The following is a 24,829-nucleotide window of genomic DNA, read 5'->3' on the forward strand; positions in this document are numbered from 1 at the left end:
AAAAGCTTGCAGCAAAATGAAGAAGACCTCCCTGGAGCCTAACAAGCCCCCATGCATGAGAAGTTAGGTGATTTTTCTGCTGGCCTCTGTTGTCTTCTTGGCAGATAAAGTGTGATTACTCCTTTAGCCTGGCTCTAGCTGCTTTTTCTCCAGGCACACTCTCCTAACAAAAGAAATTGCACATGGCTTGAACAGCAAAAAACTTGGGCCTTGAAACAGGGTATTGTAATCAGGATTTTTCTTTCTTATCCTGTACCAGCATCCAGCTCTGCAGTGTGCCCTGTTACATGGAGAGGACAGAAACATCTTGGCTTATAACTGCTAAGAGTAGCAGCACTGTGGTTGTCTATTACAGGTTTTCAGAGGGACTTTCCTCAGACAGTCAGAAGAAAGACAACTTGAATCTAAGCCCTTCAACACAACCCCGAGTTTTAAAAACAATATAATGAAAGAGGATCTTATTTCCAGTGGACAAAGGTTTTTAGCCCAGCACATCTTCTCTTTTCACTTACTTTACTGCCTTGCTTTATGTTACCATTTCTGGGAGGTGAATCCAGCCATGGGAGCCCCACATGCAGGAACACATCCATATTGCTGCCGTTTGCACCTCCCTGGAGAGGATAAGTCAGGGCAGCCTTTTGTGCAGTGAAACCCTGAGGCTGAAGAGCCTGTCCAGCTAAACCCTGCAATATTTCTAAGGGGATAAATGGACCATGGAGCAGCAGCCATGCAGATAAGCAGTTATCTATGCTGCACACACATGGAGGCATACATAGTGGCACAGCACAAGCCCCCCTGAGCTGCTCACACCTCTGCATCACTGCTGATGCTATTATGAGGAGCAGTGCCTGCTGCAAGTGATTTATTGAGCTTCACCCACCCAGCACACTACACACTATTCAGTAACTGCTTGTACCAAAGCAGAACTAGGCACTTGCAGGTTCCTACCCTCCACCTTGCTTCTCCACATTTTCTCCAAATACTTTTGATGAGAAGCACTTCACAGAAGTGTGGTGAGGGAGAGAGGTGCAGGGCTGATCTTACTTCTAAGATGCACAGCCATCCTTCCAGCTCCTCAAGGAAAACACAAAGTTCAATGGCTTTTGTCTCAAGCACCTTCCCATTCAATAGTGAAGTCAGAGTAACTGGGAAAGTCCAAATGAAAACAAGGGTTGGAAACTTGGCTCACTTAAGGGCAATTACTAAATTCCCTTTGGCTTTAGAGTAACTGAGATTGCATGGAAAACACAGGGATTTTAACGTATGGGTACAGAGTTCAAGTCACCTCTTAGCAACCTTTTAGCAGAACCACTTTGCATATGCTAATCCTGTCTCGGTCTTTGATCTTTTTCTCTTAAAGACCTAGTTTTTTTTTTTCCTAACATAGTTGTTGGAAAAAAAACAGAAAACTTGGAAATTTTACCAGGACATACTCTTGATATTTTGAGAGAAAAAAACCAAGTATGGTGGTGATGATGATGGTAATAGCAATAATAATAATGATGATGATGCTAATAATAATAAAGTAATAGAATATTATTTATACATTATTTTTATACACTAATATATTTATGATATAACAATATATCATAATTGTTATATTAGACTATACTATATTATGATGTTATGATATATTATACTATACTGTATTAGATTATACTACAGATTTTTATAATATTATATCATAAAGACATTAATGTATATTATTATTATTATTGTTGTTGTTATTATTCATAGAATCATATAATCAACCAGATTGGAAGAGACCTCCAAGATCATCCAGTCCAGCTGATCACCCAGCCCTAAGCAATCAACCAGACCATGGCACTAAGAGCCTCATCCAGTCTCCTCTTGAACATCTCCAGCGATGGTGACTCCACCACCTCCCTGGGCAGCCCATTCCAATGGGCAATCACCCTCTCTGTGAAGAACTTCCTCCTAACACCCAGCCTATACCTCCCCAGGCACAGCTTGAGCTGAGTATTATTACTGAGTTATTATTACTCTACAAGATATATTCCTTTGAAATTAAAAATACTACTTTATAAGCCATTCTGGTGATGTTTGTGCACAGGATTGTGGTTTCTGGGACAGTGCAGTATTAAATATAATTAATTTTTTTTTTGGACAAAAACAAATGGCAGGGGCTCACTACTCAGCATAAAACAATGAGCCTCCAGGGACAACAACTGCAGCAGCTGTCTCAGGAACTTTGTGGCAGCAGAGGCACGCGGGCTAGGAGCTGCTCAAAGCCCTGTTTGTCAGCTGGCTAAAATAGCTCAGCGGAGGTGCTGACAAACCCACAGCCACCCTGCAGCCCAACACCTCCAGCCCTCGTGGGGTTATCGGTGACGTTTGACTCCGAAGCATTTTTTTGCTGGCTGCCAATGGCTCTTCCCCCTTGGACTATTTGCTTTCACATGCTTTCCCTTTGACACGGCTGCTATTTCTTCGCAATATGTAAACACTCAGAAGGATTTCCATGTTTGTTCTTTGCCCGCCATGACCAGTCTTTGGCAGCTGGCTGGGAGAAGCGACATGAAGCAGCAGACCTTTTGCAGGCGTTTCATGCTTGCCTTTTTTTTTTTTTCTTTCTTTTTTTTTTTTTTTTCCTGGTGGTGTGCTCCTGTCTGTTTTCCTCTTGTCTTAAATCCACTTCTGCTCTTGTCTCAGCACCCTGGCACACAGAAAAATGCATTGCTACTGTCAGAAACATGACACTCGCTGTCATCCTACATGGGCGTCTTTTAGTGTGCGAGCCCAGCTGTGGCTTCACACAGCAAGGCATTGATATTTTTTTATTTCTTCTCTTCCTACAGCGACTTCTGATGATTATAAAAAAATCTCTTTAAATCTAAAGCAGGCTGCTAACACACGGCTTTTTCTAAGAAAACTGCCTGAATTTGTCTGCTCTGCTGTATCTGTCTTAACTCAGACTTCTTCCCCAAATGATCCTGCTATTTGGTAAGACAATTTGCATCAAAAGTAAGAAGGAACTGAAAGCACCACAAGAAATAAACATTTAAAAAAAAATCTCATGCTGAATCTGAAAGTTGCAGGCCCTAACTCTGATCACACAGACTTGATTTAATAGATCTGCAGCTTTGTAAAATCAAGATAATTGGACTAATTTTTAAGGAAAAAATAGCTATTTAAAAATTATGTTTACTAAGTTCTTTAAGTTCCTTGCTTTGGCTGGAAAAAGAAGAAATCCCTTTGGCAAAATATTTTAAAATTTCATCCTAAAAAAGAAAAAAAAAAGAAAAATCTGAAAGCTTTCATCAACTTCCCTAAGATCTTCACAAAAATAAGGAGAGTCTTACAACCTGAAGCAGGCACATCTACAGGATGCAAGTTTTCATAGTAGGGATTATGATGATGAATTTCATTCCCATGGACATTTTGAAAACAAATTCTAACCAGGAATTTCCTAAAGTATCCTAACATATCTCCACAGAGAGGTTTCATTTCTGCAAACTGCTCCTTCCAGCCAAAAATATCTTGCTGCAAAACTCTCATACAGATTTATTCTATACACATGATTAGTCAGAATTCATTTTATTAGATGACACATTTTAGCAAATGCTTATTTAAAAAAAAAAGATCTTTTCCACAAGCCAGACTGCCCCAGGTTAATTTAAAACATGATTAAAAATGGATTTTATTAAACTAATTCAAAGGACTGAGTGGACTTTTTCATTGCAGTTTAAACCAGCTCAATTTTGTTCTGTTTTAACATGATTAGGAACCTGCCATGTTTAAAGGGAAATCAGAGCACTGTAACCAAATTGGTGCTAGCCTGGCTGAAGATAAGGCTGATTCAGTCAATGCTGATAACAGCCAAGTCTGTGTCCCTTCTGAAACTCCTTCCAGGATTAAGGCATGCATGTGTTGGCAAGGATGTTCCTTTTTGTTAAGGATGAATCTTAACAGAAACTCATGTTTTAACAACCAAAATGCAAATCAATATAATTAAACTGGAAAGACATCCATATTACCATTAAGAAAACCTCATGTATATTTACTACTTTAAATCTCTAGGTGGGATCCCGTGTTTCCAATAAACCCCTTCCTCCTCTAACCAATTCTACCAGGTAGGATAGACTGAAATAGGCTCATCCTAACAATTACTGTCTTTGAAGAGAAGCTTTTGGGTCTGCTTCAAATTCATCTAAAGTACCCAGAAATTTTCCATCAATTTCAACAAGCTTTGGCTCAAATCTTTAATGCCTTGTAGTTAGCTTTACTGGAAGGGTTTTCATTGACAAGCCTTTTAACAAAAGTCATCATTCATTTCCCAAACAAATTTACTGAAAAAGTATCAGAGAAATAATAATAATATAAACATTGATAAAATAACCAAACCAAACCAGCACAGGAAATATTTGTTATCCTTATTTATTTAATAAAGAAACATAATAAACTTGAATTTGTCCAGGTACAAACAGCTTAATATGTCCTATGATATTGGCTGATATTTTTCTTGCTCTTTTCATAGCTTGAGTGATTCATGTGGTAGCCTTTATTGAATAAATCAACAGAAAAAAATGGTAGCACTCACCATGCCTATAGACAGTGTGGGCCAACTATTGAGTCAGTGTCTTTAAGTAAATCACTGCACCAGGAGGTTGTATCATTGCTAGATTTGGATCAGCATCTCCACCAGTAAAGATCTGCAAATGAGGTTAGTTGGGGTTTTTGAGGGGAGTTCTGAATGCCATTCAAAGACATCATTCCCTCTTCAGCTCTAGAGAAATGTGCCACAAAACAGAAAACTCAACAGAAAACCAACCTTCCAGTCACAAAGATTTTGAAAGTAATTTACAATTCCATTTTAGAAAGTTGCTCTGTAAACATCTCTAGTTAAGACCCCTTCTGTCAAGGTTTTTTTTTTTTTTGCATTCTGTTTTTTTTTTTTTTTTTACATATTTTGGGTAGAGGACAGAACCATTTGTAATTGCATCAGTACTAAAGGGTCTCACAGCAATGACAATAAAATGTTTAATGCAAGGGTGAAATGACCAGAGGAATGGCTCTTCTCTAAAATAATCACTGACCAGCTAATCATCCCCTACATCCTGTTCATTACTGGGCCTGACTCTTATTAATAATATAACTTGAATATTTTCTAATGCAAGTGATAACAGTCAAAAATATTGTTTTAAAGAGCATGACCAACACTTCACTGCTGAGTGCAGGCTGCCTTTTTGCTTGGATTTTGAACGGCTTATATTGTATATGAAAAAAAAATCATGTAAGAAATGCTCCTTTCTCTTAGTATTTCCCCCTCTTTTTTTTTTTTTTAATCTTAAAGATTCAAAAGGAAAAATCATTTTACCAGTTGTCAGCCAATAAATGCTTGTTCAGCACCTAATGAATGTACTATTTTCTAATTAAACAGTTTCATTATAGGCAGCAGCTCTTTGCTAATGATCAATAAATCCCATTGAAGAAAAAACATTTTAATCAGTTAAGTTGTGTCCTCTGAGTGTCAGCCACTCCATAAACTCACAAGATACATATATATGTATAGATATAGGGGTGTGTGTGTGTGTGTGTATATATATATATATATATATATATATGCATATAAATATAAAAATCACATACTCTTTCTGGGTGATATGTACAGTCAGAAGAACATTACAGCATAAATACACAGGGAATCTGTATAAAGTTTCTCTAATTTGAGAAGCCTTGAGCAAATTTGGTTGGTTGGTTTTGGTTTCTTTTTTTAAGGGGGGGAGGGGTTAGGGCTGGGGAGGGAGGGAAGAATAGAGTGTTGTCACTTCAAGGAACAAAGAGTAGTTCCCTTAAGTTAGAATCTAATTACACACAAGATTTAAAGGCAACAAAATGCCTGAAGGAACAGCCCTATGTTATACATCATAGACATGGGGTTAAAAGGGCAAGATAATATATAAGATAATATAATAATACTTCTATAGTACATTTCATTCTCTTATAGCACTTTGCAACCAGAAAGTCTTACGACACCCCTGTGAGGTAGGCAAGTATTATTATCCCCATTTTACAGATGGGTTAACTGAGGCACAGATAGGTTAAATTATTTGCCTAAAAATCATGTAGAAAGAATCAGGAATAGACCCCAGGAATCCTGATGGCAAATCCTCTGAATTAACTGATAGACCACACCCAAGTGAATGCCTGAGACACCTCTCAATGAATGGAGAGAATATATTAGCCCATATTTACACAGATACATAGTCATCCTTATGACATGTTCTCTTCACATATTCTGACTTGTTTAGAGGACAGATAACAGTGGCCATAGATGAACTTGACTGTAGCATGTCACTTTAATTCTTGTTGCCAACCCCATGTGGATTTTGACTCCTTTACAACCTGGGATGGAACTAAATTTCAACGACAATACACCTTAAATACATTCTTGGTATCTTTGCTTCTCCAAAGTGAAAAGCACATTACTCTTCCTTAAAGTGCATTACAGAAATCTCAAGATTTTCCACAAAGTCCAACCAAATCCAAATACAATCAGTCTGAAGGTGAAAAAGAAAGAACTTGTCTGTAACGATGGACTTGTCTCTGTATTCCATAAATACTTTCTCACATTCTATGGAGGCTGAAAATTTAACAATAAATAATAACCTAAGTTGGCGGGTAAAACCTCTAATACTTTTCTACGGTCACACCCCGTTGTCATTTCTTTGGCCTGAAGCTGATGGACATATCAACTGTAAATATTATTTTGCCTACAGGAATGAGTATATAGCTGTTTTCTAGAATTTTTTTTTCTTAATTGCTTTCTGCGTTTCTTACCCTTCTCCAGTAATCTGACTGCACCATCTGAGGAAATGAAAGATGGACGTTGAGTAGAAAGGATTCAAAACCTCAAAATATATGTACAGATCCAGAGGCAATTCCCCTCCCACCTTCTTGATCACACTGTCACAGCTGTTCTACACAGCCCAATTGGCATTGTTTTTAGGAATAGTAATAGTAGTAATATCGGTATTATTTTTGGAGTAATATTGTTGCACAGTTTCCAACAAGGCTGCTTAGCTCAGCATTCCTGGGGAAAACATAACCTGTCCCACTACCTGAAGAGAAACTTGGCCAGCATAGACGGTGCATGGGAGCACTACACACAAACATGATGCACACTACTGCTACGGTGAGTTGGGTTGTGGTTTGATTCAAAGCAGATTCTTGAAACATACTAAAAAATAAGTGCTTTTATTAACAGTTTTACAAACAGAATCCAGTACTGTCTAGTTTCCTGAAGGATAGAACAAGCCATTTCTCTCATTGCTTTGACATCACTTCCTTCTCTGTTTTGGTGGTGGTTTTTTTTGTGTGTGTGTGTGTGTGTTTCTGCTGATGATCAGCTGCAAATCCCAAGAGGGAGGATTTAGTGTAATAAACAATTAAAAGGTTGCTAATTTGATAGTTTACTTTGCAACAACTCTCCTCTTCAAGCGATGGGGATCCCGTAAGCTCCTATTACCTCGACTCAGAGTTCATCATGAAGCGTGTAAGGATCATTAATCTCCATGGAAAAAGAGACCTTTTTTTTTTTAAGTAAAAAAATATCAAATATAATAAATTTATGAAAGACCATTCACAACATATACAGTAAGTGTTACATCTTGCTACAGCAGCTGTGATATTTTTTTTTCTTTTTAGAATGCAAGGTCATACATTGCCATAAGTAAACACACTAATATGAGTAAGACCTTAAATGAATGTATACAGCCAGGCTTTATCTGTGGATAGATATACACTGTGTTTACTGTTTTACAGTCTAGCATATTTTTATTCACACCATTGATATAACAGCTGTGACCCTGCAAAGATTCTTCCTGTGCATATACAAATATAAATATTCAGCCAAGTCAAAAAGGGCAGGGTCAAAGGTTATATGACTTATTAGACTCCTGTAGTTAAGGGTAAAACCTCCACTGTTTCTTTTGCAACTAATTTTTAATAAGAAGGCTGCTTCAATTGTTGTGTAGTTACAGCTTTACATTCTGTAAACAATATTTTAAAGCATTCTAAACAAACATTTAAACAATTGATTCCTTATCCTTGTCTGGCGAGAGAAGACAATCTATAGCCTCATCACTTTTGCTCGAGTCTGTCATCTTCAGCTGGAGATTGTCACTCGTACCTCTGGTGACACTGTCGTAGGACGGAGGGAAAGATGTGGAGGACAGAGTTTCTGATTTGTCTATTGGCCTGCCGTAGTTTTCGTTCATCATGAACGCAATAAGTCCCTCCTTCTCGGGTGCATCATCCTCCAGGATGCTGTTCTCAAAAGTTCTGTGCCGGTACAAGTACGATGCCTGCTTCATTGAGCGCCGAAACAAATGTCTCCTGTAGGCTCGTTGGATGACAATGGCCGAGACCTCTTCTTGTTTCCTTCTGAGAGTCGTTGTAATAGGTTCATAAGAAATCTTAGATGGATTTGCCGCCATGAACTTTTCTTCCATCTGTATTTTAAGGGCATCCATCTCTCCGGATTCTCCTAGCACCCTTTTTGTAAAAGCAAACAAAATATCCAAGCAATGGATCCTGTCTCCACTGACCATGGGCAGATCCATTGCTATGAGTTTGATTTTGTTTGGTTTCGCTATCCGCAAAGGTTCTGACAGCGCATCTGCAAAGTCTGAAAGTGCAGAATACTCAATAAACTGAGTGGCTTCAGGGTCAAACTTCTCCCAGATTTCATAGAACATATCAAAATCATCCTCGCTTAGAGGCTCTGTACTTTCCTCAGTGGCTACACTGAAGTTCTCTAAAATAATGGCTATATACATGTTTACAACAATTAGAAATGATATAATGATATAAGTAACAAAGAATAAAATCCCTACGGCAGGGCTTCCACAGTCTCCCTTTGAACCATTTGCATTTGGAAGGTTTGGGTCACAATACGGCGGTCCAGTGTTTAAAATAGGGTTGAGAAGCCCATCCCAGCCAGCTGATGTGGTGATTTGGAAGAGACACAGCATGCTGTTCGCAAAGGTTTGGAAGTTGAACATGTCATCAATCCCATGCTCTTTCTTCACATAGGCGAAGTTAGCCATGCCAAAAATGGCATAAATGAACATGACCAGAAAAAGCAAGAGGCCAATGTTGAACAGAGCAGGCAGGGACATCATTAAGGCAAACAGGAGAGTTCGAATTCCTTTGGCTCCCCGGATGAGCCTTAGGATCCGGCCAATCCGAGCCAAGCGAATGACTCTGAAGAGCGTAGGAGAGAAGAAATATTTCTGGATGATGTCAGAAAGTACAGTGCCTTGAAAAGAAGAGACAAACAGCAACTTAGAGCATTAGAAATAATCCCAGACTTCTCTTTAAAGCAATCACTCAAGATTATGGACAAAATCACTGGGAAGTTCCCCAGACTGAATGACCCATGAGAAAGAGAATGGCATTGTTAGTGTTTTCAGGCCCATTTAATCCACGCAGACTTTGCTGAGACTATGAGCAAAGATGTTACTGGTAGCAGCAGTATTATTAAGCCTGTCTATTTGGAGTGAGAATCCAGCATCAACTCAGATAGGACACAGATATCTGCAGCTTTTGGCCGTGATCCACCTGAGAAATTTATTGTGAGTGCAGTTTAGAATTTTTCTGGTATGACAATATTTTTGTCTGTAAAGCCTTGGCAAGTCAGCACTGAAATGCTGATGTGTTGGGTCTGTTTTTCTGAGCCGCCACCAGAACGGTGCAGGTGTCTACTGGAAATCTGCTTGGCTGTTTGTTTGCTTATTAATTTTGCTTTTTTGATGGTCTGGGGGGGAATTAAGGGCTAAGATTGTACTAGCAAGGAAAAGAGTTTGCAGCCCTGTAGCTAAACTTTTCCCGAAGTAACAGAGCAGCTTAGTCTAGACTGTCTAACACAACAGTCCCTGTTTGCATTGAGCTGTATTGAGTTAATGTCTCCGAGCCCAGCCTGGAAGAAGGCTCACTGTCATGGTTCCAGTCCCCTGACACTGAAATGACCTGGCTGGTCATGGAGCAGGAAGAGCTATGACCAATATGACAACTCTGGTTGGCTTGCTATGGGCATATCCAGAGCAAGGTCCTGATGACAGATAGGTGGTAGTGATGCTCCCTGAATGACACAAATTTGTGAAATCCAGGTGGTTTAAGGCTCCCAAATCACAGATTGCTCTCTGGGCACCAGAGACCTCCTGCACTGGGATCTTGCAGGTTCCCCAGAGAGAATTTAGAGCAACAGGAGCATCAGTCAAAGAGAGGATGACTCTGTTTTCCTAACATGACACTTCTTCATGCACCTATTCCCTCCTTCAAAATGTAAACTTTTTCTGAAGACCCAAATTTTGAGTTCCTTCTGCTCACTGGTCAGTTGATAATCTTCCATTTGCTACTTTATTTCCAACTTCAGTGAAAACTCTTGGCAGGATTTCAGATTGACATTAGAACTGCACTTCTGTAGCACCTAACATACGGCCTCTAGTTGGGGCTGTAGAAAAGCAAAAGGCACAAAATTTCACAATGAACCTGCATCTTTCTGTTTCATCCTTTGAATATATGAGGTTGTGGAGCTCCAGTGTCAACAGAGCTGAGAACAGCCCAACTCACTGCACCTGCCCAAACAGTCCCTGAAGGACTATTTCATACTGTTGTAATAAAAAGCAAATAGCAAACCAATAGCAATTCACATGTCCTTTTTTCATGTGGCTTGTTGAAGTCTCTGTCTTTGGTTGTTATGTAGAAATAGGGTTAAGTGTCTGGTGCCAGTTCTCAACAACATTTTATCAGCAGGAACCATTAAGTATGTATTGAAACCAACACATGGCTCGATAAACCTCATAATGTTGCTGATCACAGTAGTTATTGCTTGGCAATTGTATGTTGTGTTATGGTGATGTTAAAAAAAGTATTCCTAGGGCCCATAGGATCACAGGATGTTACAGGTTGGAAGGCACCTTTAAAGATCAGATCATTGAGTCCAACCCCCCTGCCAGAGCAGGACCATAGAATCTAGCACAGGTAGCACAGGAATACATCCAGATCGGTCTTGAAAGTCTCCAGAGAAGGAAACTCCACTACCTCTCTGGGGAGTGAAGAAGTTCCTGCTTATGTCGAGGTGGAACCTCCTGTGCTGTAGTTTATATACATTACCTCTTGTCCTATCACAAGGTGCAACAGAGAAGAGCCTGTGCCCTCCTTCTTGACACCCTTCTCAGTTTTCTCCAGACTAAAAAGCCCCAGGGCTCTCAGCCTCTCCTCATAGGGTGGTGCTCCAGACCCTTAATCATCTGGGTAGCCCTCTGTTGGTCTCTCTTGAGCAGTTCCCTGTCCCTCTTGAACTAGGGAGCCCAAAACTGGATGCAATATTCCAGGTGTGGTCTCACCAGGGCAGAGTAGAGGGGGAGGAGAACCTCCCTCCATCTGCTGGACACACTCCTCTTAATGCACCCCAGGATACCATTGGCCCTCTTGGCCACAAGGGCACATTGCTGGCCCATGGATAAGTTGTTACCCACCAGGACTCCCAGGTCCTTCTCCACAGGGCTGCTCTCTGAGTTGTAACTCAGTCTTTAACTTTGTCCCATCAATTTGATGCCTGGCTTTTCAACTTTGGAGTTTGGTTAAAAAATCCAGGTTCACCTACCTACGATAGACAGAATCACGACAACAAAGTCAAATATATTCCAGCCATTGGTGAAGTAATAGTGCCGCAGAGCCAGCATTTTGAAGATGCACTCCCCAGTGAAGATGGCAACAAAAAGCATGTTGATTTTATGGAGGATGTTCACTTTTTCTTGACTTTGGTCATCTGTTTCCACCATCATGGTAATCATGTTAAGGCAGATGAGAATCATGATGGAGACATCAAAGGCTTGTTTTGAGACAACATCAAAAATAAAACCTTGGTATTTGTTCTGGAGGAAAGAAGATTCAGTTAGGCAATCTGAACCATGTCAGCACCATTACATCAGTGACCCTGACTGATCAGAAAGTAGTGGAAAATAGACTATATACTGTTTCTGAACTTCATAAACTTAAGGATAACAATGAATGGTTATGTGGCAGAGTTTTCAAAACCCATTAAGTCCTAATGCTTCTTGAGATTTCTGAAAAAAAAGACCCTGGAATTGAGCCATGAATTCATTCAATGCAGGCATGTAGCCACTGGTATATATAAATCTGGCTTACAGTCAATATTGCAGAACAGTGGAAATTTTGTATCATAGGTCAATGGACATGCAAATATTATCCAAAATCAAAACATCTGAACACTAAGTGGCCTTCATCTGGGAGTGATCACCCTTTCTACACTGCATTTATTCTATTATTCTGCTTATTCTATTAAATAAATGTTCAGTTACTACACAAAGTTCAACTGAATGATGCCATTCTTACCAGTGGCCTTGGGATTGGCTTTTGAGGTTTTTTAGATCCCAGCTTTTTCATTGCATTATAATACTTTTTCTGTTCTTCTGTCATAAAGATGTCCTGGCCACCTAAGTATAGGGTGAGAACAAAGATATTATTTTTGATGAAAAGAACACCACTGACCCCATCCATAGTTCAGGGCTGCATGCTCTTCTGTTTCCTGAATTCTTTTTTCATGTAGTTTTCATCAAAATATCTAAAGAGCCTGAGGAGATGCAGTGCTAGGAGCTGCTTATTGCATGGTGGCAAAGGGCAAGGAGACACAGAGCAGTGCAGGCAGCCAGGAGCAAGAGTCAGATTATGTCTGCACTTGAGGTAGGTCTGGGTTGAGAGGGGAAAACATAAAGACTACCAGCTCTTTGTTTATAGGCTACAAAGCAGTGAGAAATGCAGTACTCAGACCACGCTGCTTCTTCCTGACCCAGGCAGGGACATGAAGGGTTGAGGAGAACAGCTTGCAGTGCTCTGAGGGACAGTGGTGGCTGTGCATGAGGGACAGTGAGGTGGCCTGTGCTCCTGTGGCAGAGTTTGTGCTCAGGATCCTGTCTTCATGGAGGTGCTTTTCTTCTTTCTGTGGGGAATACCATCCCCCAGCCTGTGTTATCATGATGCTTAGGCTGTGGGGACATTAGGAGCTGCTACAACTGCTCTTTTGTGAAAGTCCTGCAAGGTAGTTTCTTTGGCTGTTCTGTCAATGCTGATCTTGAGGCTAATGTGGCAAAGCCACTGCTTCTAAATTGCTCCCTTGCCCTGGTCTCTACAGTAATCACAGTGTGATGTGTACCATATGCACTACTTATCTTTTTCTTTTGTTGGTTAAAATTGTCAATGATGACACCAATGAAGAGGTTCAATGTGAAGAAAGACCCAAAGATGATGAAAATCACAAAGTACAGGTACATGTATAAATTATATTCCCATTCAGGCTGCTCCTCACACTGCAAAGGGAAAAGGGAAAAATGACACCATCTCTGCACACATCAAAATATTACCACAGTTGAAAGGAAATTGTCCATGGCAATAAAGATTATGAAACAGGAAAAACATACATCAGTTGTGCAGAACTGAGAGCTACATTTTTTTTTTAATCTTAGGGTCAATATGTTTTGGGAACAGCTGCAAAAATAAAAGGTGTCTGCAAATGTCTTATCCAGGGTGAGACAGGGACTGGCAACCTGCATGTATTTTGTTGTTGTTGCCATTGTTGGAGAACACCATGAATGCTCCAAGAGTCAATGGGAAAAGGAAATTATTCATTTCCTTGTAGTGACCTACCTCTCGTGAATCCACTGCTGCATACATAATATCCATCCATCCTTTAAATGTGGCCTGAAAAAAAAAAAAGAACAAAACCAACCACAAAATACTAATTAGGAAAATTAAGTAAGTACATCTTGACATGATTATATCATCTCTGTGATGCCTTTGCAAAAGGCAATGCTGAGCATGCTCTTCAGAGTTAATGAATTGCCTCTTCGTTAAAGCCATATGAATCCATGAGTTTATGTTCAATTAGATATTGAAAATCATTCCAGAATGGTTTTCTCCTGGGTTCTCTCATTCATGTTTTCTGATTTTCTGCACTTGTAGAGATAAAACAGATAAAAACCAATAATAAAAGATATTTTTAAAAGGAGAAAAAAAAATAACACGACAATTAAATGTTTGGAAATCTTTACCTTGCAAATTTTAACTAGTGAAGAGAAGTGGCTACATAGGACAATGCAGAGTGCTGTCCTGCAGAAGTTTCTGACCAGGTAAGATGGATCCTATCCATATCACAGGTTCAGTCTATGTTGTAGGATCCCACTGAAGCCTGGGTTTTGCCTTCTTTAAAACAGGGGAAATCAAGGCAAAGTTAAAGCCCAGGGAGTCACAGATGACTTGGCAGGAGCAAAAGCAATCAACCCCTGCCTATGAACCTGGCCTTGGAAACTCAATCTGCTTTGCTGTCTTAAACCAGGGATTTTAATTATTTTTTAAAAAGTGTTTAAACAAAGAGGGGTTCCACCAAAGTCAGTGTCTCTTACTGCAACCTGCAGTGAAGAAAGGGCTGTGGCAACACTCCTGGGAGAAGCACATGGAAGTGATTTTTTTATTATTCTCTAGCAAAACTGTGACTCTGCTCTCAATATTTGCCTCTCATTAGACACACCTGATGTCAAACATACCTAGCACTGGGTCTGGCTGTGGCCTAAGCCATGTTGCCTTTGTATTACTTCTCTGGGGTTGTTTCTCATTTGACTTCTGACCCATTTAGACTTACCCTGGATTTAAAATCAGCATGAGCAGATTGTGAGGCATTTTTAGATTTATTAATTTAATCAGATTTACACTAGCATGCATCAAAGACCCACACCAAATATTTTTCCTGTATCCTTCTGACACTTAGGTTGAATTTTCTCCTGGTGAGTAGGCACACAACTCCAGATAAAGCTAACAGGAATTTGTCCAGTAGTTCCCAGGAGAAATCCAGGCTTTTTTTTTTTGTTTTGTTGAAGTAGGGACCATTTAGCAGTTGAAGAAAGGCTTAATTATACACTCTTTGTTATTAAATTAAATCTTGGAAATAATGCTGCCTTCTCATTTCCCTCTGAAGGCTACAGAGCCAAAGGAAGATGTACAAGAGGTCAACCATAGTTCTCATGGAAATAAATATATAAAATAGTGTTTCAAAGGTCACAGTCACTTTTATCTAGTGGTTGAAAAAGATTAACCCCTACACACACACAAATCAGAACTTCCTGGAAAATCTATTCCATGCTACTCTGTGTTAAACAAACATTTTAGATGTCAAGTGTTTACAGGAATGATCAGCAGTTTTATTGAAGCAAATAATTATTGGAACCTGTTAAGCCAATCCTCCTTAACTATTCTCATATTTTCCTTTTTGGCTGTTCTCTTTCTAATCTGATGGAAGATTTTCTGGTGGCATTACAGCCGTTTGCAGCTTCCAGCTCAAAGTGCCATTCAGGAAGGATGGGCAGAATGAAACAAGAAATCCTTTCCCTATGGCACAAAACCTTAGCCTTTAGTTTTCTCCCACTTGGGAGGAAATATTTTCTGTTGAGTAGCTATTTTACTCCTTGATGTGTACCACAGGCACGAGAGACTCTACCACAAGGCACATGGTCTATGGTGATAACAGATGATGAAGTGATCTGACAAAAATAAATATTAAGAGACTGAAGTACTATGATTTTTCTGGCTTTCCCAGTTGTCCAGAAGTGAGAGAACTAGAAATCCATGGGGCTTCTGGAAAGCTTCCCTAGACACTTAATCTACAAAGGGTAAAAGAAACTGAGAATGAAAGAAATATAACACTGGAGAAAGAAATTATTTATCTGGAATTAGTAACCACTTACAGCCTGGATAAGAAAGTGACAAAATCTTCATGGGAGTGTTTGTGATATTATCCTGCCTGGAAGCTATCCAGAGAAACACCATTTTCTACTGAAACTGTCATGTGATGAGATTATCTACTGACAAACTCATCTTGGGATGGGATTACATTTTGTTATTTGACTGGTGGTTAGAACTGTGATGAAATAAATGAAATAAATTAGTGAGGAGGAGGATAGGTGGAATGGCACTAGCTGCCCTTAGATCATTTATTGTATAACCAAAAGGTGCCTTAAATAAAACAAGCTTTTAAATCTATGAAGTTGTTTGGTAATTTATTTTTTTCCCCTAGAAAAGGACTGCAACAGTGCAGGAAACTTGACTAGTTTTGATGGCAGAAATACTGACCTTCTCATTTGTCTGAAATGAATCTTTTAAGCATTACTTGGTAACAGAAGCTTCTGAAAGCCTCCCATGCTGCAGCCAAACTACACATTCAAGTTGGCTATGCTGACTCCACTACCTGCTGGCTTTTCTGCTGAATTTATAAATTTGTTCAGTACCACCATAGCAGCAATTTTATTCCCCACATTTATGTTTATTTTGCATTTAAGATGTTTTGCTTTCCACCGAGCATTGGACCCACCAGAGTTACGGTGCTGGGCTACATGGGCTCCAAGGGCACTGCCTCTGCTCTGCTTGAATAACCACCAGCAATTCCTCATGGAAATACTGCTTACTCCTCTTTGGACATAGGGAGAAATCTACACTGTTGCACCAGTTTATGGTTTGCTCAGAAGCACAGACTTTTTTGCATCCACAGAGAAAGCAAAATCTAGCATTAGAGGCTACAGAAGTGCAACTCAGCGACTTCAGACCCACGCCGCTGTCTCGTCCCCCTTCTCTGGCTGATCTATGATCTCAGTCATGACTTTGGACCTGGCATGAGGAGTTGGTTGAACTTTATGGCTCCTGATTGCTCCTGGCCTAGGAGTGCTTCTGTTCTCATTCCTTATCTGGAGTCCCAAAGTGACAAAGAGTTGTAGGACATATTAGATGTTAAGTCTGTTTTAACTTTTTCAAGCAAGCCAGATGCTGCATGAGAGACCTTTTGTTTTCTTGCTGTTCTTCAAATGGATTGCTGGAATTTCAAGACACATTGCAAAAAAATATATGGAGGTCATCCTATCATGAAAGGAAGGATCCTGCAAAGGAAATGCAAAACTCCTACTGGAAATTTAAAGTATTTCTTTGTTCAGCTCAAATACAGATCTGTAGAATATAGGTGCTGTGATCTGCAAAGCAATTCTGGGAATATAGAAAAAGCATTACTGAAGCACTGAGTTGTAGCAATAATTTTTTTCCTAATAGATTAGGGTGTTAAATCCCCAGAAGAGTGAATCATCCTTCTTGCAAATTAAAAAGTCATGATAATGAAGAACTTTTCCTCTTCTTGAATGAGGCATTTCTCTTGTATGTAGAGTGGCCAGAGACTGTCTCCTATTTTAGCGAAGTGTTGTGAGCCATCCTGTTTTTCAGTGGGAGAAGCTTGAAACTTGTCAGACCACTTCACATGAATGTTTTCTCAAAAACATTGAAGTGGCAACTTCAGAAAAGCGTAGAATTATAGAATTGTTAAAGTTTGAAAAGATCTCCAAGATCACCGAGTACAACCATAAGATCCATCATGTTGTGAGGTAGGAAAAGAGCAAAGAATATTTGGGGAAGGTTTCAGCTACACTTTTAAGTTTGCCTCTGGATGGTAGTAAGCCTTCAAGTTTTCATAGTAGCAACTTCTCATTTCTTTCAAGGATGCTGGAGAAGTAAAACCAGAACATTAGGAAGGCAGATTTATTTTATGTATTTCCATTTGGATTTTCAGACATCCAGAGGTAACATCAGATTTTAAAGAGTGTGTTGCTGTAGCTGGAAATGTCAACAGTCAAAAGACAAGTACTACTTCAAAGCTTGTATTTTGGATCCTGCAAGGTTGTAACTCAAAGGTTTATCTCATCACTGCTACCCCCAGTGTGTGCAAAGATGTCTCTGTCTCTTTAGGAGAGCTGAGCTGTTAACTGATCCCCTGCAATCCCTATAGTAGCTTGCTTGTGAAATGTGACCCCATATGGAGGATATTTGGCAAAGGAGTGCCTGTAACAGACACTCTTCGGCACACACAGTCTGGTAAAGGAGATCCAGATGTTTGGGCCACTTCTCTGTGAGTGTTGTCTTCACACTTTATTGCCTAAGACCGTTGTTGGCAGCCGACATAAGAGCTCCAGGTGCAGGATAAAAGTTAAAATCAATCCTTACTGGCATCTGACTCCTGCCCTTTCCCCTGAGAGAGGGATCCAGCACCTGCTGTTGAAACTGAGCGTGGTTTTAGGGCTCCCTCATTTCCTGCCATAATCAGTTTGTCCAGCCTGCACAGACTCTACATTTATAGCACTTTTGTACTTCTGCAACTGAAAAACCTGCCTCTCTGCTACTTAACACAGGATCACAGGTTCAAAAGAAACCTGCAAGGCCATCAAGCCCATTCTCAGCTGGAAACCAGCAATACTAGTCCATCCCTTCATAAATGTGCTGAGATCCACCTTATGACCAGTTATATTTCTTCCACCACCTCTTGAGTCCCACTTGCTGAATGCAGCCGGTATCACCAGTGCCAAGAGCCCAAGAACTAATACTGCAGAAGAGTAAAAGAGGTTGCTTCAGGATACTCCTTAAGCAATGCCAATTTATGAAAAGTGGAAAAGCTGGAACCTGAATCTTACAGAAGAAATGGTAAAGGAATAAGTAGTACACTGATGGAGTTTTTTCACCAAACTATGCATCTGCTATGTAGCTATGGATGAGAGAAGAAGCTTCAGTTAAGGCGCAGTATTTTAAACCTAGAAATTTTTGCTCAGCTAGATTGGATGTTTAAATAAAAGACAAAGAAAGCACTATAGAGAAGAGAAAATCTCATTAAAGACGTTCAATGTGAATTAATCTACCCTGCATGGGTGAGCTGAAAAAGACAAAAGCTCTTGCACACATCAAGCTCAGCTTTATGTCATGGAAAGAACCAAAAGTGGTGATGCCCTTTCTAACCTTACTGCTTTCCAGAGGGTATGAAAGCAAAGACTTGATGGACAGTGGTCAGATTTCATACTCAAGTGTAGGTACACCATGAACAGAGTATATTGAGATATCCATTTCTGCAAGAAAGGAAAGCTACTTTGTGAAGCTGTTTTATGCATCTGTGACAGAGAAAAAAAAGATCTAGGAGAAAGTAAACTTGCATCATGGGAAACAGAAGGATTGATAGATTTGATGGGGACCCGTGAGGGGTTCATGTCCTCTTGGAAGGGCAGGTGGGGGCCCAGGCATCCTCCCCAGAAACAAATAAGGATGAAGTGAGCGTCTTGCTTAATGCTGCATTCATAAATACAACAAACACTCCCAGTACATATCCAGCCCTGGCCATCACTGGGCTTCAGAGCAAATTAGGAACAATTCAAGTATCATTAACACTATTTCACATGAGGGCCCTATGGAATCAAAACACAAAACAGTTTGTCTAAAATCATTCAGCAGTCCAGTGGAAGAGCCTGGACAAGATGATGGAATCTCATGTGGCTCTATCGATCAGATTATGCTGCATCACAACACAGCAGATCTCAGTGAACACAGCACATTATCCATGTTACACATTTGCTGCTGCAAAGGATTATAAAAGTGGCTTAGTTCTGTCTTTATAGATCAAATATTGCCATCAGCTTTAAACTCAGAAGTCTCCTCTCTGATATGCTCTCACCACCTTTCCAGAGAGACCAGGCTGTGTGGAGTTACAGAGATCTGATCACCATCACATTTCATAATTAGGGTGAATTTGACTATTTATGTTTAGCATAGCAAATGAGGGGAAGAAACAGAATGAGAGGCATTAGTGTCCTTCTTGAACATCTCCATGGAAGCTAAGCAGAGGACTTAATTTAAGATTAAGGTATGTGAAGTCCCAGGCTGTTGAGGAAGGCCAGTACAATCTTTCTGCATAAACAGTCCTCCTTGGGCCATGACTTTTTGTTTCTGGAACTGAATTTTGCTCTGGAATACAATGTTGACAAAACAGTCTTTAATTCTCCTCAATCAGCTCCCAGAGAACTATATTATCAATGCAACAGAAACTCAGATTAAAACCAGAAGCTTCCATAAAGATCTCTAGGCCAAATTTATACTCCATGACTCATTTACACTTGAGGAAAGCATAAATACCCATCCTCCTGCTGGGTAATGCTTGAAAATGCAGAAAATCATAGAGGTTAACCCAAGCCTTTAAACCGATCATTTCAATGGGAACAAGTAACATTTGCCCATTAGTTTCTGGTGGTCACACTTACCACTTGTAGCAGAGCCAGGTACCCAGCACCAACATTATCAAAGTTGACTTTAACTTTTGTCCAGTAGAACGTGCCTGACACATTATAGAGTATACAGTCACTCATGTTGTTAATAATTTTGGAGTCTAAAGGCATATCTCCTTCTGTCTTATTAATGCACTTCCCAAACTTCCCAGCAAAGAGGTTCACTCCCATGATGCTAAAGATGAGCCAGAAGATGAGGCAGACGAGAAGAACATTCATGATGGAAGGGATGGCTCCCACGAGGGCATTGACCACCACCTTGGGCGAAAAAGGAGAGGAAAACCAGAACTCATGTCAGCACTTATATAGACATTTGGCTAACAAGCTGTTGTGCACCCTTTATTAACTAGGTTGAACTCTCACATGGTGACAGATAGGTAACTACTAACACTAACTACTAACACTACCTAAGGACCCAAACATCACTAAAGCCTTCACACATGAGAATTTTTTTGCCTTTTGGAACTGAAGAAATAATCTGTTGGCAACCCATCCACAGGCTGATATTTTTTCGAGAGAACTCTCTTAATTCAAGAGCAATCTGTGATGTCATCTTGACCTGTCAGAACCTACTGGATAATACACTTTAGTCAAACTATCTCTTGTATTCATACAATTAATTTGAAACAGCTAGAGTACATCACAGTGCCTCAAGAAGGACAAAAAGAGATTTCTGAAATCTTTTACTGAATTCTGGCCTCCATAGTCCCTGGGATGTGAACTCTAGCTTTGATAAATTTTCCGTATTTAAATAATAACTGATTGAGGCATACTGTACTAAGCCAGCTTCCCTGTTTGATCAGTGTGCATGATTAAAACAGTGAAATCATTCTAATTTAATGACAAATGCACCCTTTTCTTCTGTGACATGCTATAAAGTTCCTACAGACCATCTCAGGCAAGGCTGTAAATCCCAGTGTAAAAACATACATAAAAATGAAAAGCAAAAGGAGCTTGTCAATGGACACCATCCTGAAGCCATGCAAAAGAAATAAACCTCATACCATCTACAGACCCTCTACAGCTGTTAGGTTTGAATGCAGCATTATAGCATCAGTACCTCAACCAGGCAAGATTATGGAATCGTAGAATCAGTCAGGGTTGGAAGGGACCACAAGGATCATCCAGTTCCAACCCCCCTGCCATGGGCAGGGACACCTCACACTACATCAGGCTGGCCAGAGCCTCATCCAGCCTGGCTGCAAACACCTCCAGGGATGGGGCCTCAACCACCTCCCTGGACAACCCATTCCAGGCTCTCACCACTCTCATGGGGAAGAACTTCTTCCTTACATCCAGCCTGAATCTCCCCACTTCCAGCTTTATTCCATTCCCCCTAGTCTTATCACTACCTGATATCCTAAAAAGTCCCTCCCCAGCTTTCTTGTAGCCCCCTTCAGATACTGGAAGACCACAATAAAGTCACCTCAGAGCCTTCTCTTCTCCAGACTGAACAGCCCCAACTCTCTCAGTCTGTCCTCACAGGAGAGGTGCCCCAGCCCTCTGATCATCCTCGTAATGCACATCATTTACTCTTTTGAGCATCAAGACATTTATGCACGCCCAGTGTTATACTAGAGACATTTTTTGAGGCAAGAACACTATCATAAAATGTAGTTTCCCCCTTCCTATGTCAATAAAGTTTCTCCATATTCACAGCTTTTGGAAAAGCTTCTGTTGCACAGTCCAGGCAAAGCTGTGTGACAGCATTGCTGAAGACACCAGCCCCACTGCACGACTTTGTCTCCATCTCTGTCTCATGCTTTGGAGATTAAAATCTGGTAGGCAGACACTAAGCTCTTCTCCATCTACATTTCTGAAATTGAGACAAGGTGATATTGATCCATACAAATTAAATTTTCTTCCAATATTGAATCTGATTATAGAAGATGTCAGCTCCTGCTTTCTCTTTTCCTAGTGGCCAATTTTCTGACAAGCTTCTAATGTAACATTTGTTTCTGCACAATTTTTGCATCGCTGAGGAAGAAAAATACCCGGAAGAATAAAATGGGATTCATGCATGTATAGCAGCAGCTTCATCTACAATATACAATACAAAATTATGTAAATCTCCCCAAACCCAGATTTATATTTTGTGCTTTTATGAATGAAGCTAATTTTCACACAGGAAAAAGCTGCTTGACCAATTTTTGTTTTCATTTTTTTTTCTCTGTATAGTTCCATTCCTGATGGCTTTTCAATCTTTTTTTTCAGTTTTTTTTTTTTTTTGGCTAATTTTAGCTTTCAGTTTTGAACATTAATCAATTTCTAACTTCATTGTTTTAAGACCAAATGTACTGCATTAGCCAAAATCACAACCAATTTCCAAGTCAAGGATTTATTTGGATATAGCCTCAGCCCTTGTCAAAGTAGCTTTCATTTCCTGTTGTATGAGACAATATTTTTGTTCACTTTTAATCCATGTCAGCACAAAGCCACTCCACTTATGTTACATATGCTGATGAACTCAGCTCCCACCCACAAGCCCCGTGACAGGACACAGACATCCAGATTTCAGCAGTGCAAGAGAGGGCCATGCCTGCATCCTGCTTTTCTCCTTCTGCTGAATTATGTTCAATGGTTTGTAGATAACAAAACACGACATGAGGCTGGAGCAAATGCTGTAACACCTCTCCAACTGAATTATTAACAGGGGCTTTCATTCTTCTCTCGCTGCTTCTGCTCTTATACTAGTGTGATGCCATTTGGTCTGCTGGAAGCACTCCTGATCTGCACCGAGACCGGTGTGAGGACATAAAGAGCTGGGTACACACAGGCAAGTTATTGTTGTAAATTCTTGTTCAAAGTTTAGTTGCAAACCTCATCATGGAAAGGGCTGAATTTCTGCTGTGCCTAGGAATAGCAATGTGTGTAAGAAAAGGCTTCAGACTTCTTGGTTTCTGTCAATACCTTTATAGGTGAAACCACCTTGCGGGTGACTTCTTTAGGGATAGCCTAGAAACTAAGGACCCTCTGCCCTAAGCCATTGTGGTGCAGATCTGTAGCCTGTGCCTGGCCCCCAGCTCTCCTGATCTCAGAAGCCAGCTCCTCAGCTGCAGCTGATTCAGATTTTAAATCCAGAAAGAGACTTGAACGATGTGTTAATCTTCCCTTTGCTACAACAGAGCCCTCCAGACTCCCCACAGTAATTGCAGGCCCAGGCTATAAACCCTAGCCAAGAGAGTGCACAGCTTTTGCAAAGACACCTAATTTACAGTGTCATGATGTCAAATAACAGACAAAAAGTTTATCATTTACAATCTGTTCTTGGTGTCCTTTGCCCTCACTGTTAGAAACAGTGCCATATTCTATATTTTTAGGTTGAATGTATTGCACTTGAGGCACTAGTTGGATGTTGTTAGGTATCTTCTCCTATCATTCCCATTTTCACTGCAGGTGAGTCACCACTGAATCTTGCTTTGGGTAATTAAAAAAAACCTGTCATGTTTCCTTCTTATTTCTAATCACCCTTGTATCTCCCTGCAGAGACTTTCTCACTTTTAACACACCATGACCAGCAGTTTGGTGGAATTCCAGTACTGAAGGGCTGCCCTCTCCCTCTGCTTGCTGGATTATTTCCCTGCATATTGTCACCTCATTTATTGGACATGCCCAAGAGCTTGTGTCCTTTTGAACAGTTACCCAAATCCCTAAGTCCTTCTCAGCTGCTGTTTTCCAAGAAATGTCCCCTGGAGTGACCTACTTTCCTCCTCCCCAGGTGTACAATGTATGTGGTTTCATTACTATGGATACTGTACAATCGATCTGATTTTCACTGTAATCCAGAGCAGTCAGCAAAATTCCCTTATCCATAACATCACTTACTGCTCCACTCGCTTTGTGTGTCTTCAGCAAAGATTTTACACTTTCTTCCAGATGCTGTTAAAGTCCAGATTAAGGACAGCTCCTATTCTGAACGATTCCTCACCCTGAGACACTCATTACTGCATTTACAGTGTCATCCCTGTTTACAATTTCTTTTGGAGATCCATCATCCATTTAAACTAAATTTAAAATATCTTTACTTGGCTTGGTAGAAAGCTCATGTTTTTATCAGACTGTCCCATGGTATCAGATTCCTCTCTGAAATCTAAGGATATTATATCAGCGCAGTTACCGTCATCAGCATAATTTGTAATCAAATCAAAGGACCATATCAGTTTTACAAGAACTATTCCCATGAAATCATGCTAACTAGCATTAATTATGCTATTTCTTTCCTGCATGTATCTTGTAGCAGCCTCACCATGACTTTGCCTCGTATCATTTTCACATTAAATGGTCTATCATCATCCCACTCATCCTTTTAAAATACTGCAATAACCTGTCTTGCTGGGAAGAAATTTGTAGGGAAGTGGCACCTCTGAAATAATTCCTTGATGAACAGCAAATGGGGAGACATGGGCAACTTCATGATTCTGGACAGGCAGACCTAAGTTAATTGACACTGAGCTCTAGTATGATCTGGAAAGCAGTGGGTGAGGCAGAGTGGTGGCATGTGCATGGAAACTGCTGGGTTGTACAGCAACTATAATTTGGAATAGTGGTCTTACTGGGATCTTTTGGGGGAATAGAGAGGCAGGATGGCAAAAGCTCAGCCTTATTTTGTAGACCTTTCATGAAATGGAAGCTGCTGAGGCTTGTGGCCTGTCTGAGGATGG

General features: G+C 40.2%; 1 protein-coding gene across 1 annotated transcript in view; it reads right to left on the reverse strand.

Moving 5' to 3' along the window:
• Positions 1 to 8,048: 8,048 nt before the first annotated feature.
• Positions 8,049 to 24,829, reverse strand: part of LOC128973714 (sodium channel protein type 5 subunit alpha-like) — a 174,336-nt gene continuing 157,555 nt past the window's right edge. Inside the window, exons 21-26 of the mRNA XM_054390103.1 lie at positions 20,145 to 20,426; positions 13,693 to 13,746; positions 13,214 to 13,355; positions 12,385 to 12,485; positions 11,633 to 11,903; positions 8,049 to 9,283 (exon numbers count right to left, since the gene is read on the reverse strand). Coding sequence (XP_054246078.1) covers positions 8,049 to 9,283; positions 11,633 to 11,903; positions 12,385 to 12,485; positions 13,214 to 13,355; positions 13,693 to 13,746; positions 20,145 to 20,426 — 2,085 coding nt within the window. The remainder of the gene's footprint in view (positions 9,284 to 11,632; positions 11,904 to 12,384; positions 12,486 to 13,213; positions 13,356 to 13,692; positions 13,747 to 20,144; positions 20,427 to 24,829) is intronic.

This window comes from Indicator indicator, chromosome 20 (assembly GCF_027791375.1).
Source record: "Indicator indicator isolate 239-I01 chromosome 20, UM_Iind_1.1, whole genome shotgun sequence".
Taxonomy (NCBI): Eukaryota; Metazoa; Chordata; class Aves; order Piciformes; family Indicatoridae; genus Indicator; species Indicator indicator.